The 13,077-nt window shown below is 37.1% G+C and overlaps 1 protein-coding gene across 2 annotated transcripts in view; it reads right to left on the bottom strand.

The window, feature by feature from the left end:
• Nucleotides 1–13,077, bottom strand: part of TJP1 (tight junction protein 1) — a gene marked incomplete at both ends in the record, with an annotated part of 157,401 nt that overhangs the window by 23,976 nt on the left and 120,348 nt on the right. For both annotated transcript variants that reach the window (XM_079540676.1, XM_079540677.1), the window contains 5 exons: nt 2,548–2,684; nt 8,382–8,526; nt 8,899–9,067; nt 9,849–9,952; nt 10,518–10,797. In XM_079540676.1, coding sequence (XP_079396802.1) covers nt 2,548–2,684; nt 8,382–8,526; nt 8,899–9,067; nt 9,849–9,952; nt 10,518–10,797 — 835 coding nt within the window. The remainder of the gene's footprint in view (nt 1–2,547; nt 2,685–8,381; nt 8,527–8,898; nt 9,068–9,848; nt 9,953–10,517; nt 10,798–13,077) is intronic.

Raw genomic sequence — 13,077 nt, 5'->3', positions numbered from 1 at the left:
GACATTGAATGTCCATTTGGGCATTTAAAGATGAGAAAATAAAGCTTAACTTCAGAGCTTCTTCAGTAGTCTTCCTCTACCCACCAACCCACTTTATGCTAGAAACATAACGTTGGGAACTTGCAACAAGAAACCTTGTCATTCAAAGCAGGGCTTCATCAACTTCGTAAAACTGCAAGAACTAACAGGTTTTATGCTGTCTCAAGCCCGTTTTCAGCCTTACTCCTTCCTCCAAGTCAGGCACACTTAGATATGCCTAACATAATTTTCCACATTTAACAGTACTATGTGCTGGGCGCCCCAGCTCAAAAAAGACAGGGATCTCCTGAAAGGAGTCCAGCAGAGAGCCACAGAGATGGTAAAGGACCTGGAGCATTTCCTATTCGAGGAAAGGCTGAGTAACCTTTTCTCAAGGTCTGCTGAGGGAGGTCTGTTCAGCCTGAGGAAAAGACAGCTGAAGGGGGATCAGATAAATGTTTTTATCTAAAGGCAGATGAGAGGCAAATGAGTGAGGTCAGGCTCTTCTCAGTGGTGATAGGAAAAGGAGAAGTTGCATACAAATATGTGGAAGAACTTCTCCGTAAGTACATTAGAACAGGTTGTCCAGAGGGGTTGAGGAGTCTTCTTCCATGAAGGTATTGAAGACCTGTCTGGACACCTACCTCTGTGACCTACTGTAGGGTATCTGCTTTAGCAGGGCGGGTTGGGCTCTATCTCTTGAGGTCCCTTCCAGCCCCTGCAATTCTGTGATTTCCCCCATTAAAGAATTCTTTGATTTATGAAACAAAAGTACTTCAAACACTAGAACTACTGGTGCACAACTCGAGGACAGCAAATTCCAATGCGTACTGTGGTGCAGTTGCTCTTAAAGATAAATACTTATGACTCTGCTGCATGGATATTCTGAAACTACTGAGAGGAAAATACCACTGCAATCATCCTCCAGCAGTGGACATTATTACTGTCTATTATCTGTGCTATATGGTTGCACATGTTACAAGAATTTGTATTTAAAGCATTATCTTGATGCACTTGAAAGAAGCCAACTTCCAACTACACTATCTTGAAACTAGGCTAATGCTCCTTTCTGCTTAATCTAGCTATAAAATCACCTTCTTTTCAAATCACCAAGTAGACCAGCTCGAAATAGAGAATTTCAGACAATTTGATAATATACTTCTTCTACTGCAATTTTTTTTGTCTTTACTGTACAATAGCATAGCATTTTTTCTTTAAGTCTTTAGTGACCTAAGCCTTTAATGACTGCTCTCAAGAAATACTCACCTTCTGTTCCCTCCTTGACTCAGTCATGACAGACTTCTTGCCCTTAAGTCTAAGAAGCAGTCACAGAACCCACCAACTTACTTTTCTGATCAAATTTTTGTTATAGTCTTTCAGAAAGCCTCCTCATTTCTCTAGAGCTTTCTCTGAGGCTACTAGAGAATCAGGCCCTTCATTACACCTTTTTATTTCAGACCATACATTATAACAAAGTTAATTTTATCTGCAGAAAAACTATGTATTATCTTCATGTACTGGACTATGACTTTTTAAGCCACCACCTCCCATACAAATTGATTTTCTCCATGTGTCTCTCCCCACTCATCCAGGAATAGTACACTTCTTTTTCCCCACTAACCAAAATGACAACCTCACAGTGCTTATTATGCATTTGGCAGTCCCTCAAACCAATAATGTTACTTTCAAATGAGAAACATCCTTGCAGTCCTATCCTGACTGATTCTGTATTATGCCAATTATTTTCCATTGTGTTATAGAAATACTGAACTAATATTTTAAATCTCACTTGCTACAGTATCCTTTTTCTATCTTGGTAAACAAAGACATGCACCTTTTAATAACACTACTGCAAAAGACTATCACTGATGACAGTCTTGTTAAAGGCCAGTGCATCAGAAAACCCACAGTACTCCTGTTCAAAATCTTTCAGAGCCTATCAGTATCACAACTCCTTCAATTCTTCACTGAGTAACTGAACACCACATGCAATAGTCTCATTTTTCATCCCTTAAGTTGTCAAAGATTTTCATGCTCAAATGTGCTTTTTCTCGTTCTACAGCCTTTCAAGGGCAGCTCTGCCTAAATTAGTCCACGACTATAGTTGAATGCTACAGGAAGAACACATTTCAAGGTGTTTTAAGTTTTGTTTGGGAATAGTAGTTTTGAAAGAACTTACCTTCACCATTAATCAAATATACTCTGCTAATAATAACCTAGAAGAACCAGACTATTGCTTGACAGAGATCTATTGTAACCTTCTTCTAGAGAAAATGACAAAAAACATCTATGACTAAAACATCCAGTTATAGCTTTAAGCGCTGCAGTTTGAGCCCACAGAGTGGGCAGATCTCTAAATTGAGGTTTTCATGACCAAAACTCTGAAATATAAACAGGCCTAAGTAATAGTTAGAACTTGTTCTGTTTTAAGACTTCAATAATTATTTCACAGCTACATAAGAGCAAGAAAATCTCTGCTGATCATCCATTCTCAGCAACATGCTGAATTAAGACATTTAACATTTTTACCTGGGAGTGGTGGTGTTTGTTTTTCGGTTCTTTCAACTGCCACCTCTTCCATAGTTTTAGAAATATCATCTGCATTCTTTACAGGTGTAGAGACGGCTCCTGGTTTAGTTACTCTTTCATCTTCTCTGCTTCGAAGACTATATTAGAAAAAGAGATTTCACTCTGCATACAGAATTATTTCTCTGACCTTGAACTGCTAGGATAAGTAATTACTAATTACAACATTTTGCTCTCCTACTCTTATGGCTATTATGGTGTTGGTATTTTTACCATTTCAAAATCTGAGCCTTTTGTACCTAACCTTATGTCAACAAAATAATAAGTGTCTACATAAGGTTGTTTTGAAAAAGGAGCGACATGGTAAAACAGACTACTGTCTTTACTGCATCCTGCTTCAAGCACGCAAGGTGTACAAACGGGCTGTAGAAGAACATAAGAAGCAAAGGAAAGATGGGGAGAAGACCAATTATAATCCTTTTTTTCCTCTCCCTGCAAAGGTCATAGATTTTCAGACTTCACCCCAGGTTTCACACTAATCTATCTGCTTCTTCATGTGGCAGCTTCCCTGGAATACAGGTGCTGCTGTTGTGGCTCTTGGTAGAGCCTCGCAGAGAAAAAAAACAGTACACAAACTTACCTCTGACTTCTCACATAGATGGGGCTATTACATATCTATCATACTTGCAAGCAAAAGAAGTGCTTCTCATACACTAAGTCATCTGTCATATTTTAGAAAAAAGACAACAGGCCTCTTATGCATTTCCCACATACACTAATAGCATAAAGAGAAAAAAATTTCATTTCTTAAATGAAAGGAATATCTAAATCTCAAGTAAGGTAATTTCTATTCCTTTAGCTCAAAAGATCAGGTATTGTAGTATGTTGTTATAGAGAGGTTACTTTGCTACCAGCTGGACCATAACAAAACTAAACAGAACACTGCAGCTTGCAGCACGTATCAACTGTTACACCATCAGCTGTTGGAAGTGAAATAATTTAACAGGGTAAAAGCAGAGTATTCATTAGCAGTTGGAAAAACTGAAAAGAATGGCCTTAATTCCAGAGTAAATACACCCTACACATCTATTGAATTAGTGAGAGTTGATGCGTAAGCAAGCATAAGTAGTATCTGAGAGGACACTGACACCAACAAGCAACAACTTACTAGAGGACATCATACCTCCTGTCTGACAGGAAGAGAGAAGTCAAGTCTGTCACTACTAACAGTAGATGGTGCTACTGGGCAATAATGAGTCTCAGTTTTCATTAAGTACAAACGTATTAAAAAAAAAAAAAAAAAAAATCTATTACACAGAGAAAGGCTATTTAACCAGAACCACTACCTCAAGAGTTAAGTAGGACTGAGGAAAACAAAAATAAACAGTTCATCTCAAGGTTTGGATGAAACAATATAAGAAACAGTAACTATCTAAAGACAAGCAGAACATGCTTTCATGAAGGAACATGAAGTTTGAAACATCAGAAACAAATCTCAGCTTCAGCCATACTAAGACCCTTCTCAACTTTCTTCTGCCAGACTTCCACAATTCTGCCTGAAGTCAACTAAAATAAAATAGAAAACAATCACCAAACTTGTAATCATTACCATGATCTGGAAAGACATAAACATCTTTCCACTATAATCAACAAGCTTATAAATATTTGGTGAACACAGGTACAGTGGGCTTTTTTCTTAGAAATTCTTCTGGCACTTTCAGAGTTGATAAAAATGTCAAAATAATTTTGGTTCAACCATCAGGTCTAGCAAAATGAAACAAACACTGATTTTTCTACTTTCTCTTCCCTATCTTCATTGTTACGAAAAGCAGTATTTTTTTCCTACAGCCTGTGTCACTGAAACCAGACACTGACATACATTTAAATGCATAAGTGTCTTATACAGACAGTAAGCTACAACTAATTCCCTTCCCCCAGATTTAAGATTTTTTGGGCACTAATGAGTTGATTTTGCCATGAACCTTTCCTACCCGTTTCTTTGCATCTCCTAACACTAAATAGAAACAAAATTATTTTCAAAATAATAATTCTGTTTTTCTTTGACAATAAAGTGAAAAAAAAATGCTGGAGTTACTAGACAAAAACAAAGGTTATTTTACTTTTCATCTTCACATAGTCCCAAACCACTAGTTTTACTGCAGCTCTTATCCCTGCTATAAATGCCACTGCTTAGCACACATCTCACCAAAACCTTAACTAGATCAACAACCTGTAATCTGTAACAGTAAGACTAGACAGGTAAGAAAGAATATATGGAATAGAATATATATGGTACTTCCCCAAAGTACTCTCCAGCCTAGGGAGCACAGTTCTTAATGTACTCTACAAAGTTATCCCATGTTCCCTGAAGTTCTATGTATAAGATACATTTTACCTAAATAGTTCTTCAAAGTTAAATCTGTCTTCTAAAACTATACTTCGCTGTTAAAACTCAGAGCTCCTCCTCAAAGCCAGGAGATAATCCTACCTTCTATTTTACTCAGTACCTAATTCCTTATCAGCTGATTAAAAGTTCTCCAAGTCTCCACAGCTACAAACATTTGTCTGTATTTATAGTTTCTGTTGTTGCTGGTGTTTGTTTAAGCCCCTTCAACATGGAACAACTAGTAAAAGTCAACCTAAAGCTACTGAAACTAATCTAGACCTAGTTGCTCATCCACAGGCAGACATCTCTCCATGCTTCTGTCAAGTTTGGAAACCATTACACTTATTGAAAGCCAGTTCTGAGTTTGATGGTTCTTACATTGCGACAATGCTGCTAAATCTGTAAAGACCTGAGCTTTGACTGGATCACCACAGAACCCAATTGCTTTACATCAGAATGCACCATTTTCTGAATCCTTTTCAAAACTTGACAATGGATAATTTGCAATTCTCCATAAGTGGAAAAAGTAAAGTACAACTGGTCCATGTTCTATCACTTTAAAACAAACAAAAACCCCACGACATCTCTGAACTTCCTCTGGACTAAAGAAAACTACAAATGATATTTAACACCATGTACAAGTAGCAATTGTTATAAAATTTCTACATATAGGAAAACTGCTGTAAAAAATACTGAAATATGGACTACAGTCAAGATCAAACCAGGCACTGAAGCAATACTGAAACAAATGTACTGGCACATGTCAGTGGTCTAATGCACTTTAAAAAAAAAAAAAAAAAATGTGTCAGTCTACAGTTAAGTCCGTGTGAAAGGACTGAGAGGATTCCTACAGAATTTCTCTCCTCATCAACACACAAACACTTGGCATAACAGCACAATTTCTAAATAAAGGCTAATTATGTTCAATACATTTTAACATCCTTCTTGATTTTGATTTTTTTTTTTTTCCACCTTTCCTTCCTCAGCTTATTCTCAAGCTTTCTCCCTCTAATTTTTCCACCATATTTTTAACAATGAAGCACTGTTGCAAATACAGTGCTACCAGCAGCAAATCTGAACTTGCACAAATAAATACTGCAAGAAGCGGCTGCTTTTAGCATGTTCTTTATGTGGTTCAGGGCCCAACAGATTTTCTGATCTCAAAAGGGGTATGTCCAACAGGAAGCCAATCCATGCTGAGGTAGCTCCTGTTCACAAAGCAGATAACAGAAGCATTCACAGTTAACTTTGAAGTTCCTTCTAAGGAAGGATTTAATTCTTGGACAGCACAGTCAGTAGGGAGGAAGTGACCATCCACATCAGCCACTGTAACAGAGGAGGAAAGCCCTAACACAAGAATAAGTCATAGTTCAGTTTTGATGGATTTTTTTCCTCCATCTGTCAGCCATCTTCACATTGCATTAGAAAAGCATGTTGAGAAATACAAGTTTCATCTCTTACAGGAGCCTTTATAATCAAAAAATGTTAAGGTGTCTCCTACTCCAACAGTACGTCCAGGAGGAAGTCAAAACTACGAAACCACAAAATCAATTCTGTTGACATAAAGGAACTATTCAACAGAATATTCCTAAATGTTGATTTTATGCTTTAATCCAATCTTCCCTTCCTTCGAAGGACTCAGAAAAATAGTTTCCAAACCTGAACATCTCAATAACAAACAGCAACACGTTTCCCTTCATGACATTCTCAGACAGCCAAGTATCATATGACAAAGAGGATACAAATTTCCCACAGTGCCTTCAACAAAACCAAGGTCGTGGAGCTATAATCTCTCACTAAAAGAATATTTGAGTGGGTAGATTTATTTATTTAAACATAAAGAAAGGAAAACAAAGTAAGAGCTCACTTGCATTTTTTTCTGGGACACCATAGGGAGAAAATTATCACAAAAGGACAAGGGACTCTACATTCATTGTGTTGTTCTTGCCTATGGAAGCAGGAATTCAATCCATCTAGCACAAGATAGAAAAACGTATGGCTGAACTTGCATTCTTCTAAATAATGGGATTCTACTAATTACTAACAGCAGCTAAGCCACTCTAGAATAATAACTCTAGAATAAGCAGAAATTTGTATTTGTACTTCATTTGAACTGTTAGGTCACAGCTAAAATGAACTTTGCAACAAGAAGATAGGTGATAACTATTGAGCTAGCCCTCCTTGCATTCCAGCTGTTTTAGCTCTCATGGATATTTTACTGAGCTATGAAGTATGCACTTCTAAAACAAATGAAGAATCATGGCATCCCTGAGTCTGGAATCCTGCTGTTAAGCTTTTTTCACTTGCACAGAGCTCCTACTTGAAAACAGACCTTCCTGCCTTGTGGTCTCTCTCAACAATGTATACAAATAGGTATGCATGCATGTAAGAGCCATCTTGCAGATTTATTAAGCCCTAGAAGATATTAAAAGTCTTGAAGCACTCCCCCTTTGGCAAAAAAAAAAAAAAAAAAAAAAAAAAAAAAGTTAATAAGCAATTGGTCTATCTTAGTTTTATCAAACAGCTAGCAGCTCTGAATTTGAAATTTGTAACAGTTTTTGTTCTGTCAGCTGGAAGCACTAATGGTGAAGTCATCACACCATAAACAACAAATTTGTTTAAAATCCTATTTTTCCTTTTTTTTTTTTTTTTAAACTTTCTATTGCTAATTAGAGTACCAATTTCCAAAACAATGCAGCACAAATTAAAAAAAAAAAAAAAAAAAAGACAGATTTGTTGTCAATAGTAACATTTCAGAAGAAAAGGCAGAAGAAAATATTCTAAAACATACAGTAGATCACTCATCTCTGAGTTCATATAAAATTAGACTGACTTACTTCAGAGTTACCACTAGAATGCCCCAGTACCAACTCAAATTTTTAAAACTATATTCCCAAATTACATTTGCTGAAAAAAGCCTCCTTATTTTGCAGGAATTAAACTTACTTAGAAAGATTTAATAACTTCTAAAGAAAGGTAGCAAAGAAAATTAAACAAAACAACGCAGATTTCCAATTTAACCAGATGGACAACCAATTAGAACTGTGCTGCTAGTTGGCTCTATTAAGATTGCTGCAGCTCATTTTTCTGTGAAGTAAAATATACTTGCATATTCTTCAATCATTTTAAACTTGAAAGACCATTTACAATAATTATGTTCCAGTATATGTGTGTGTATGTGTGTGTGTGTGTGTGTGTGTGTGTGTGTGTGTGTGTGTATTTTTTTTTTTTTATTTTTTTTTTAATAAGAAAGGGGCAAAAGAAGCTTAAGGTACGATTTCCCCAAAGCCTCACAAAATTTGGATCACAATCAGTTACACCTCAAGAGAAAGAAGTCCACATTACTGCTACCATAATTGTGCATCACACCAGTTGATGTACAAACCCAAGCACTCCTACAGCTTAAATGTCACTTTAAATAGTTGATTTAAAAATACAATGCTGCCATCACCTGCCGTTGCTGGGCTGCTGTGGAGAATGTCTGGAATGGTCTGAAGGCTCTGACCTCTGGTCAGGAGATCGTGAACGACTGCGGCGGGGCCTGTCATGTGATCGGTTGGAATGATCTGATGCCAGCGACTGAATTTCTGAGATGTCTGTTAAATAAAAGTTGTTTTTCTATGAAATGACTGTAATTAAAATGGTGGCATGACCTGCTCAAATGGAAACAAGCTTTTGCAGAGGTTGTTTTTTTGTTTTTTTTTTCTTTTTTAATGAAGATGTTATAAATATATTATTTCAAAAACAACTAAAAACGATATTCCTGCAAAAACAATTGCAAGAAAAGGAGTTGTAATTTTCTCTCCATATATTTTTTGAAGGTACAGATTTCAAATCACATTCAAAGGAATTTACCCGCATGACAATCCTACTAGCAGCCTTCCCACCCTCCTCTCACCCCACTGAAGTATTTCATATCTTCGTAACACAGGGAATTCCTTGCCTTTGGAAATTAAGTTTATACTCACCATCTCTTTCCGAAGCATTAGCAGAATGAATACTGTCAGAAAGATCAGGGACATTCAACAGCGTAGCTCGTTCATCTCGTTGAACCACCATCTTCAACTTGCCTTTGGACCTTTCTATTAGTGTTTTTGCATCTGCTAAGGACATATTTTCTGTCACTGTGCCATTGATCTGGAACAGTAAGAAGAATGCAAATAGAAGCTTACTGAAAAACAGTGAACCTCCAGAAAATGCTGTGTATTTCTGTCTGATAATATTTTGAAACATCCAGAGATTTTTCAAATTGCCACAGTTTACTCAGAATACTACAGCAATAGGTTTTATCCAAAATAGAATAACAAAAAAAAAAAAATTTCCTCATCTTTCAAATACAAAACCTCTACCACTCACTAATTATAAGCTTTCTTCCCCCGGAAAATGCTTTTTTGAACTAACAGCAGAGTGAGGAATAGCATGTTCTTCTGCGCCATTTGTTGCAAGATTACTAACAATTTTATTTATTTATTCTTAGATAAAAGTTGCTGTGTATCTCAACTTTTTTTTCCTTCGTAATAAAAATCACATTTAACTTGAAGGTGAGGTTCAGTGTTGCTCAACTGCACAGCACTATATGGTGTAAGTATGCATCTAGGGCCAGAATCTCATACCACTCCAAGCACTTTATTTTTAATTATGCATTTGAAGTGAGGTTCTTTTGTTACATAAGCATTGTTTGACCAAGTCAGTCCTGTGGAATAATACTCAACAAAAAAACATGCTTTATGACTTTTTTTTTTTTTTTTTTTTTTTTTTTTAAGTAGGAGAGTTAGATTTATTGATCCTTAAAATCCTTAAAATAAGATATTTACTCACGTTACTAACAATAATTAGAACATAAAGAGAAAGTTGGTTCTACAAAAGATTACATCAAAGATTTTTTCCTTTGGACAACCACCACCACAATTTACTGTACCTTCAGAACAACATCTCCTTCCTGAATATTGCCATCTCTTGCTGCAAGGCTATCCTGTGATATTTCTTTCACAAATATGTGGCTTGCCAACCGTAGACCATATTCTTCAGAACAAAGAAAATTAAAAAAAAAGAAAGAAAAAATGATTGTAGTTTAAAAAAAAAAAAAAAAGTAAGTCCAAAGATCTCAAGATTTACAGCGCTGTAAAGAGTAAGAGTTAAACTAAAAACACAAACAGAAGAGTGAACATACTACGTGAAAGCCTACAGTGGAATTTCTCCATGTATTTACTGTTACAGAACTCCTCTTCCAGCTATGTCTGTAGTCATTTCTGGTTTTTAGTAGCTCAGTATATATACTACCAAACAATTTTTCCTTCTTTCAAAAAGGAGGAACAAGGAAGACTTAGCTGAAATATATATAAAGTATGTAGCCACTATAACATGTCAGACATATAAATGGTTAAGCTCATATATATTGGAACATGAAAAATACCACTGGAAACACAACAGCAATTTTCAGTTCTTCAACTAGCTACTTGTAAAACTGGCAATGAACTGAAACAACTCCCTTCGTAAAGTTCACAAAGCCTTTACCACAACACTGATTGATGTAGTTGGCCTTTATTGCTAGGACCTTTGCCTATTTTTAGAATTCTGTGCATGTTACCTTCATTCTTCCTTGATTTCACCAACGTTACTTTGGTAGGTTTTGCAGGCTGACTGGAAGTAACTGATCTTCTGTCAGATCTTGGTGATAAGCTTCTTTCTCTGCTTGCACTTCGGTCTCGTACCCAGCTCTTCTCATGCCTTCTGTTGGCACTGGAAGCACCACGGCTGGACCTTGGATCCCGTATCTCTTCATCATAGCTATCGTCCTCATTTTCAGACACTGGCTCAGGTTCCTGTCGAGCTACTGGAATCTGAATTTTCTTCATTCTTCGGATAGTCTACAACAAACCAATAGCTAATAGCTTTGGCTGTATTTTAATCACGTCTCATGTACCACTTAGTTGTATTGATACACAAGCTGTTCTTGTTTGTTTTAAGTGTGTGTGGTTTTATCTTTACCAGTGGGTTTCTGTTGCACTTCTAGGAACAGAAAACCTTTTAGCAATAAAGATGGGCTGTGAGTTTTCCTCAAGTGATAATCAGCAGCTATGGAACAGATTCAACAGGCCTCTACTTCATTAAATTTAGAGAATACTAACTAAGGAATTGTTAATGATTCTTTACCCATAGCTTCGATGTCAAAATGAAATTAACGCTAAAATTAAATTAGTTTCTCTTTCACAACAGCAATTAAATACATGATGCAAGCTCCTTCCCAAAGAGGCCAAAACCAACTACTGCTTTTAGCTTTCATCCATCTCCATTTCAACTCATCACTTACACAAATACTTTCCTAGATGAGCTAGATGAGGGTAGAGAAAACACTTCCAGTATGTTATTGGAAACCTTTATACATAAATTTCTGTTTATTAAAATAAACTTATTGAAAACTATTTGAGGATCTACCAGAGAAGGAATATTTTGTATGTTGACTGCTAACCCAGTGAGACTGGTGAAAATCCCTTTTGATCACTCATTCCTTGATCACTGTTGGATCATTGCCAATTCATGACAAAGGAAATCCTTTACACAAGAGGAAAGTTACACAAGACCTGAAGAATCAAAGTGATAATCATGACACCTGGCATGTAAATGAAGCATAGGATGTCTAGTCAACCTTTACCAGAACAGATCTATGTAACAGTTACAGAACAGACATTTTCCAGACATCCCATCCTGCCATTACTAGCTATAGATCCAAACTATTCTGTGAAGGTGAGGTCTGTTAGTTAATGTGCAAAGCCCAGTAATGGCTACAAGATAGATGAGCTTAGAAAGTTGGCTCTCAATGGCATGGAGATGCATCAGGAGATGATCACAGAGTATACAACAGAAAGAGTTCTTCACCATAGTGTGACAGGCCCAGAAACAGGCCGCCCAGGGCAGTGGTCACAGCAGCAAGCTGCCAAAGTTCAAAGAGCTCAGACACTGCTTTCAAACATAGGGCTTCATGTCTGTGTAGTCCTACGTGGAGCAAGGAGTTGGACACAATAATCCCTGTGGGTTCCTTCCAATTCAGGATATTCTATGATGCTACACATACAGCCTAACTCTACAGAAGAACATTACCAGCTAAGTCTACTGAAGAACACTGATGCAAAGAAATGGGCACGAGGCAAGATTATCACTACGGAGACATAAGCCTTAGAACAAACTCTCTAACAAGGTCTCTTGAGAACCTGTTACAGTCTGGAAAAAAAAGAAGCAGTGAGCCCATGATGGAAGATGATTACCAACGAATTCCAAGTAAGACCTTTCACTGTTTTGTATCCAGGATCACACAGACCTAGTTTGGTGTAAATAAACCCTGAAAACTCTGGTCTATATATCTTATTCCAGGATTAAAAAAACTGAAGAAAAATCACAGCTCAAGAATTCCTTTCTTGGAGAGCAAGTGATTTTAGAGCCAAGTAAGAAGCCCAGCTCCAAAACTGATTTACAGGATTTGCCTTTCAGGTGTAACAGATTCCATGCTGCTTAATGCAAACAGTGTACTAAACAACAGAAGTTAAATTCAAAAGAAAATACTTGTGAACGCTCTGAGCTCCTGCATTCTTGTCATAAAATTCTATCCAGCTAATAGAGGAGAAACATCAATACAGATTACTAGAAACTCTTCCCTTTAAAAAAAAAAAAAGAAAGAAAAAAAAAAAAAGAACACCGAACAATGAAACAAGAAAAACAGTTGATTTAGTCATCTACTGAAATATATTAGTTATTTTCCTCTACATTAGGAGGAAAAAGGGTAGTAATGACAGGAGCCTACAAATGAGGGGAATCAATTCTTTGAAAGGGTAGATAACAGCAGGACAAGGGGAAATGGTTTCAAGTTCAGAGAGGGAAGATTTAGGTTGGATGTCAGGGGGAAATTCTTTACTATGAGAGTGGTGAGGTGCTGGAACAGGCTGCCCAGAGAGGCTGTGGATGCCCCGTCCATCCCTGGAGGTGTTCAAGGCCAGGCTGGATGGGGCCCTGGGCAGCCTGGGCTGGTATTAAATGGGGAGGTTGGTGACCCTGCATGTGGCAGGAGGGGTTGGAGATTCATGATCCTTGAGGTCCCTTCCAACCCGGGCCATTCTGTGATTCTGTGACAGCCTTTGCAGCACGATTCTGTTGCC

The sequence above is a fragment of the Tetrao urogallus genome, assembly GCF_951394365.1.
Source record: "Tetrao urogallus genome assembly, chromosome: 11".
Lineage (NCBI taxonomy): Eukaryota > Metazoa > Chordata > Aves > Galliformes > Phasianidae > Tetrao > Tetrao urogallus.
This window is presented reverse-complemented; position numbering and strand designations above follow the sequence as displayed.